This window comes from Bos mutus, chromosome 16, assembly GCF_027580195.1.
Source record: "Bos mutus isolate GX-2022 chromosome 16, NWIPB_WYAK_1.1, whole genome shotgun sequence".
Classification (NCBI taxonomy): domain Eukaryota; kingdom Metazoa; phylum Chordata; class Mammalia; order Artiodactyla; family Bovidae; genus Bos; species Bos mutus.
The window spans coordinates 46,816,428-46,824,275 of NC_091632.1; the positions used below are offsets into that span (position 1 = coordinate 46,816,428).

General features: G+C 39.5%; 1 protein-coding gene across 7 annotated transcripts in view; it reads right to left on the reverse strand.

Moving 5' to 3' along the window:
• DNM3 (dynamin 3) overlaps positions 1 to 7,419 on the reverse strand; it is a 645,907-nt gene extending 638,488 nt beyond the window's left edge. For all 7 annotated transcript variants that reach the window (XM_070385287.1, XM_005902409.2, XM_005902410.2 and 4 more), the window contains exon 1: positions 7,104 to 7,419. In XM_070385287.1, coding sequence (XP_070241388.1) covers positions 7,104 to 7,264 — 161 coding nt within the window. In that variant the 5' untranslated portion in view covers positions 7,265 to 7,419. The remainder of the gene's footprint in view (positions 1 to 7,103) is intronic.
• Between the last annotated feature and the right edge of the window lie 429 nt (positions 7,420 to 7,848).

The following is a 7,848-nucleotide window of genomic DNA, read 5'->3' on the forward strand; positions in this document are numbered from 1 at the left end:
CTCAACTCTGATTCTATTTCTGACCTGGGCAAATCTCTTGTTTCTCTGTATCCTAATGTAGCTCCAAGAAGTGAGCAAAAGTAAAGCCAGAAGAAAGTTTCTTATAGAACCTATTGAAATGCCTATCTCCACTACTGATTTTAAAAAAGCTAAGCCAGCTCTGACCAAAAAAAAAAAACAAAAAAAACAAACCACCAATTTAGTATTAATAAACTTTCTAATTTTCTAGAATGGTGTTTAACTCAATAATACAAATCACTTAGTATCAACCTTCCCTCTGCCTGTATCTTCCTTTATAAATACATTCTATTCTCAAGTTTGCTTCTAGAACATTTTCCGTAACATTTTGTCTTCTACTTACTCCACTCCTTTAACTAAATGCCTTATTCTTAAAAAATAGAATTCCACCTCCCTTAAGTATTAGTGCCTTCAAGCTCCTTAGTTGATCTGATCCATCCCACCCTCAATGTATCCAGTTATATTTTTAATCTCCCCAACCTCTATTCTTTCCTGCTACTCTTCTGCCAGGCCCTATGCAACATACAGTGTCTCTTTGTGATAAACTGACAATCTAAATTCAATGCCTTGTTGTCAAGTCAAACACTGAGACACAGATTACCACCTCCCTGCTTTAACATCGATACTTCAGTGCATGCAGCCTTGAGCTAAAATGATACCGGCTGCCAAATGACACTGATATCTCCAATACTGTCTATTTTCCTCTATATCGCAGCTCAATTTCAGAACTGTAGTTTTTCAGAGGTTTTTCTTTTCTGTAGGAATAAATTGACACAGTATAAATTATTTTGTCCCATTTAGTTTTCATTATACCCAACTGTCTTCATTTTTAACAAAATCTTTGAAAGTTGTGGTCTCGTACCTTATGCTGTCAATTCTCTTTTTATATCAGCTTCTGTACATTCATACTTCCTTCTACATTCTTACCCAGGATACCTAGAACTCAATAATACCCACTCATTGACTTTATTTGCCCACATTTCTCAAGAGTTATCAACCAGAATCACACCCAAGACTAAATCCCTGCTTGGCCACTTGCTAGTCATGTGACCTTGCACAAATTACTTGTCTCTCTAACCCTGAATCACCTTCCTTATTAACATGGGGATGTGAAAACAAGGTACAGAAGGCATGAAATGTGTCTAACAGCATCCATGCCTGCCAACAAGTAAGGCGAAACAAATCCTGGCCTCCTCCTTCCTTCCACTTTACAATGTTCATTTTTACTATAACACAATCCTTTAGAATTTTTAAATTAATGCTGAGTGTGAGAAAAAAGCAAAGCAGATGTAGACAAACCTTTGGCCATCTAGAAAATAAATGGATTGTTCTATACAGTATACTAGCACTGAGTTCTCTTGATGTGGCTCTGGTGGAAGAGGAAAAGAAAAACTCTTCTATTTCTTTTAGCTGCTTGCAGTCCTTTCTTAAAATTAATTGTAATTTAAGCAAAACATCATAATTTAACTCTACTTATTAGGCCCAGCACAAAGTACTGACTACCTAAGACAAACAATTTACTAAATGTATGTCCCTTTGGTAAAGGACCCAAGAACCTACTCTCTAGAATAGCGAACTATTAAGTTCCCATTCCTTCAAAGTTTTGGGTAACAACATCTCCCCAACTTCATTCTTAAAGAAGTTAATCCAGTGCATTTTTTTAATATCTGTTAATCATAAGTAAATTTCAAAACAGAGATATCCTATCCAGTCCAGTTCACCTAGGCATATTGCTTCTCAGGAATTATTAATAATTGATTGTTACAATTAAATCCTACAAACTGAATTTGTGATAACCTAAAAGAATATTGTACAATGTGAATACAGTAAAAATATCTTTGTTATTTTTATTTATAATTATAATTTGTATTTATAATTTATATTTTAATTTAAAAATTTAAAAATATAATGTATATTTATAAATATATATTTAATTTTATAAAAATTAACTGTTGGATAAAACAGAGTTCATGTTTCTGACACTTTAAATAGGCTCTTGGGAACCATGAAGTATGATTTTCAACAATTATCACATTTTAATTGTTAGCACTCATTTATCTAATAACTTTAATACTTGGAAGCCATTTGTTGAAAAATATTCACTAATCAGATGCTTTGATATTTTTTTAAATAAAACTATTTCTGAATTAATAAGTTCACTAAAATGCATGCTCTGTGCCTAATCTTATTTGCAATTAGAGAACTATTACTGCTTCAATTTTTAAAAACTCTCTTGAAATCAGTCAAAGGATTTAAGACTAAATTAGTATCTAAGACATATAAGTGGCTTTGAATTTTTAAAAAATTATCTGGTCATGTCTATTCAACAAGAGCATCAAATGGTTCACTTTTAAGGTTCTCTAGCAAAACAACTCTAATTTGATAAATCAACATACCCATGTTTAGAAACTTTACAACCAAATAAATATACCTTACATGAGATTTTCACATTGACATGAACTCCCCTCAACATACTCACTTTATCTTTTATTTGACCCCCACTCATCAAAAAACCTACTTGTGCACAATGGAAAGTCTATTTTACCATTTAAGCTAGAATAAAATAATGTGAATCCTCTGCCTACATAATTAGCATTGAAGAACTAATGTTTCTAACAAGTATATCATTAAAAAGCATTTACACATTAGCAACTAGTACAGTTTCACTTAACACCACTATAAACAAGTTATATTCCCTCTCAACACATACTTAAATAAATAATCCAATTACATCTTAGAGCTCCCTTCAAGAATGTCTAATATAGTAAAGAAAAATACTTATCTCTTAACTCATGTTGCTTCTACTTAAGGGGTTGCCTCAAACTCTCTGTGAAATGAGGCAAGACAGACTGATGTAAATAAATTATGAATGAAATTATTAATATAGCAGTTTCTTATTATTTTAGGTGGTGATTTGAAGTGTGATCAAAGAAAGACATCAAAAGTATTTATCAGAGAAAATGGTAAATCTCAATAGGGAAGAGTTCAATACAGCCCAGAGGTTTTAGAACACAAGTATAAAGCCCAGATACGTCAAGCTGAATCCCAGCTCCATTGATTTTATGTTAAATTAAATTCAACTTCAGCAGCAACCTAAATGCCCACCCACAGATGAAGAAGGTGTGGTACATATACATAATGGTACATTACTCAGCCATAAAAAGGGATGACATTGGGTCATTCACAGTGATATGGATGAACCTTGTCTGTCATATAGAGTGAATAAGTCAGAATGAGAAAAACCAGTTATCATGTATTTACACATATATGTAGAATCTAGAAAAATTGTACTGATGAAGCTATTGGCAGGGCAGGATTAGAGACTGCAGAGGTACAAAACGGAGCTGTGGATACAGCAGGGGAAGGAAAGGGTGGCATGAATTGAGAGAGTAGCATTGACATATATACATACCGTGTGTAAAATAGCTAGCTAGTGGGAAGCTGATGCATACAGCAGAGCGAGCTCAGCTCTGGTCTGTGATGACCTACAGAGATAGGATGGGGCAAGGGGAGGCTGGAGGGAGGCGATATATGTATACAGATAGTTGATTCACGTTGTTGTATAGCAGAAACCAACACAATATTGTAAAGCAATTATGCTGTTGTTTAGTGGCTAAGTCTTGTCCAACTCTTTGCAACCCCATTGACTGTAGCCCACCAGGCTCCTCTGTCCTTGAAATTTTCGAGGCAAGAATAATAGAGTGAGTTGCCATTTCCTTCTCCAAAAGCGATTATACTCCAAATTTAAAAAAAAAAAAAAAAATCACCTTCTCAAGTTACTCAAAGTCTTTAAATCTCAATTTCCTCTTCTGTGAAATGGAACTCTTAAGAGTATCCTCCTCTTTGGGAGGTTGAGAGGATTCAATGAGATTATCTATGTAAAAGCACCTAAAACAGCACCTGATGCATTATGAATACTCTATAAACATTGACCATTATCATCATCTCACTGCACTGTTAAAAAAAAGGGGGGGGGGGGACATGTAACAGTAGTTGAATAAATTCTTCTACACACAAACAAGACCAATGGACAGACCCCATGCCATCTAGTGAACCCCTATATTCAGACCACCGAGTCTCAGCTTCTATTCATTAGACCTTAAGCTGCCTCTCACTGAGAGCCTATATCTCATCTGAACACCCAAAAGAACAATTTGGTTTCTCACACTATATTACATTATATTAATATGTAAATTCATCACTTTAACAAGAAAATCACAAACAAATAGTTCATTCAAGACTCATTTTATTCATAACAGTCTCAAAACTTGTCCCCAAAATTGGATTTTAGTTATAGTTAAATGAAGTAAACAAATTCACATCCAAATTCATTCAGTGGTGTCAAAAAAAATCAATATAAACAGACAGAGAAAGAGACAGTCCACTAAACATGGATTGCTAAATGTTAAGAAGAAAATTCATCATTATTTAAGAGGATAAGCTTAAATGGTGAACAAATGCTACTAATTTACCCAAGTAATGAGCCCTTGTTTTATGACTGCATTCAATAACTGCATAGAGGTCAGAGCCTTAAAATGAAAACAGCTATATGTAAAAGAGGAAAGTTTCATTCTTAAAGAACCTTATCTTTATTGAAAAATTTCTGGATAATAAAAAGATAAAAGGTTACAGTGCAATATGAGCAGTTTTTTCCACCTAGAATGAATCTCCTAACAAAATACTCCAAAAAACTTAACTCCTTTTTCCCTAAGGTTTGTTTATAATTAGAAATTAGATTCCTCAATAATTCAATGACTGAAACCTTTACTAAAATCAAATTACTTTTTTAATTAAATTTTCACCTAATATATAAGTTCTGCTGGCAGGTGTCATCTCTACAGATAATAAAGCCTTGCTATATTTATTAAATCAGTTTTTTCTTTATGCTCATCCTTTCCTTTGACTTGACATTCTTACAGTATTTAATTATTGGTAAATTAAATTACCAATAAATTACTAAGGTATTCTGATAAATACTCTGGTGAACATAATATTTACAACGTCCCTATTTTTCATTCTATCATAAAGAGTGTTCAAGCTAAAATATTTTACTCTTTCAGATTTTTAAAATTCTCATTTGGAAAGAGGATAGCTAGTGAGGAAAGATATTTACAATTTTATTAGCATCAGTGACTATGTTCAGGATTTGAAAATCTCAAGAACAGAATCAAGATATGTGCATAAAATCGACATTAGGTTCAAAAGTTCTTGCCGCAAAAAGTGCATTTATAAAGCAGATTCATCCAACTAAATATATGAAAGATGCATAAAATATGGTCATTGCATTTTAATTACTTACAATTTTAATCTTTAAGTATTTGTTTAAAAAACAAAAGTAGTTAAATTATTATTAAGGCTTCCTGTTAAATGCTCTGGAATTTGTAAATCTCCAAAAAAACCTCATCAAACCTCACTTTCACTATAGATACCACTTTAAATTTACTGAATTTCATTGACAATAAATCAAAGACAGTAAAACCCTTATGTATGTGACTGTTTTGTGTACACGTTTGAAATCACATAGTCATCCGTCTCTAGACCTTAAGTCTATGATGACGTAGGCAAAATGCTTTACCATCACTTTTCTCACTACTAAAATTAATGATAAAACTGAAAAAAGTGATTAAGTGACTTAGTCAAAGATAACAGCCAACTGTCAGCAATTTTACTTTTTTTAAAACTAGGTTTCTTAGCTTTCTAGTTCAAACAGGAAGGATAAAAAATATCCTTAAGAGTATCATCTGAGAGACAGAGCAACATCTGAGAGAAAAGAATATACACTTTATGGATACTACCATTCCCAAAGATGTGGGAATATCTAAATTTTACACAAACACTAACAAAAAAGAAAAGAAAAGCCAAAAAAACAAACCACGAACCTTCTGAATTCCAAATCACTAACCAGTCAAACAGAGAGTCAAGTACAGTCTCTGTATTGTACCGTCGCTGGCCCCCTCCCTCAGCTGTTGTACATTTCTACCTAGTTTATTACTAGGAAACAGATTTCAGCCTTCATAATGCTTTCCAATGGGCTTTTCTTAACAAATGTCTGCACTCCTCAGCCAAGGCCGTTAAGGTAACTTAATCTCTCATGCACTGCTCAGTGCGGGGGGCGGGGGCGGGGTGGGGGGGATGCTGATTCCCAATTTAAAAATGAATTATTTGGGTTTTTCTGAATTAAGAGTAACTACGAAACCTGGAATCATAATTTCAATTCAGCTGTTAACTTGAAGGTTCGCAGGACAAATAAAAGCTTAGGGAATCGAAGATGATGCTGGGGAAGGGGGTGCAGAGAGAGTACGAGAAAGATGCTGGTCCATTCCGAGATGATGCAGGAATGACATGGCACCTGGACAACACAAGTCCCAGTGCACCCCCCTCTCAGAGTCTCTGCCTCGGTTTCTCTCACGTATGCCTGGAGCTGTGAGTAGGTGCACACGCAAACAAAACCACCTTTTATTGTTGGACTCCTTAGGAAAACGGTGGGGAAGCGTCGCGGGTTAAAGCCTCACCACAACAAACGATTTCTTTCTCCTCGAACCCCGCCTCCCCTGCTAGGGGCAGGCGACGACTGTCTCGAACAGTAGACAGCTGACAGGAGCCGAAAACCAGGGCGAGAAGGAAAGCATCTCCAAGGGGGGAGGGGCAGGGAAATAAACCCCACAGCCTCGCGGAGAGCCCGGGGAGGCTGACAGGAAAAGGAGGAGGATATTGAGCCGGGAAAACAGAAAGGGGACTGGGAAGCGCCCGGGAGCGCTACGCATTCAGGCCGTCCCCCGGGCTGGCGCGCACCGGGCGGGAGGGGGAAGTCATCCTGGGGCGGACCCCCTCCCCGACTCCCAGACCGGAGGACGGGGAGGAAATGGCTTTGTATCGCAGGATGAAAGGCAGACAGGAGGGCCACCAGGCGGGGAGGGACAGAGGATGCCCGGAGCCGGGACGACCCCGCCCGCCCTCACTGACACTGCCGCTCTTCCCTCCGATCCGCTGCAGCCCCTGGTTCAGCCTCGGGCTCCTGCCCTCGACGCTTCAGCGGCCTGAAGAGGGGTCGCCCCCTCCTCTCACCCTCCCCCTCGCGTGCTCACCTGCCCACGAAGTTCTCGAGCACCGAGCTCTTGCCGGCGCTCTGGCCGCCCACCACGGCGATCTGAGGCAGCTCCAGCAGGCAGCTCTGTCCCAGCGCGGAGAAGGCATCCTGCAGACGGTTCACCAGAGGGATGAGCTCCTCCATCTCCCGATTCCCCATTGTGCCTGCGCCGCCGGCTGCCCGCTAGTCCCTGCTAGTCTCTGCGACCTGGCAGGGAGCCGGGGCCGCGCCGCCCTCGCCGCGCTGGGTTTAGTCAGCCGGGTACAGCCAGACGTCGGATCCCGCCACTGTCCGGCCTCTAGTGCGCTCCTGACAGCAACGGCCCCGAAGCGCGCCTGCGCAGGCGAGGGGGGGCGTGGCCTGATTTCGCGACCGCCCCGCCCTCGCCGCGATGGGCGGCTGCTGTGCGCTAGGCTTCGCAGCTAGACATCCCCGCCCGGCGCGCATGCACTGCCTCCCAGCTGCGGCCAGATGCCACCGCCTCTGTCGTCTGGTGCCAAGGTTCAGAGATAGAGTTAACAGCACTTGGTCAGGGAACGGCATGAAATAGCAGCACCAGCCGACAGCACTGTTCCCTTTCAGTAGCTACTGTAAGCCAAAGTCCAGTGGAAAGCACTCTACTGGTAACAGCTCAGCACTGTCGCCACCGGCCGCAGCAGCAGCTCAGATGCCACTACCAGCGCAATGCCTCCAGAGTGCACCTCCCGAAAGGAAATCTCTTGTTCTCACGGCCCACTCCAGAA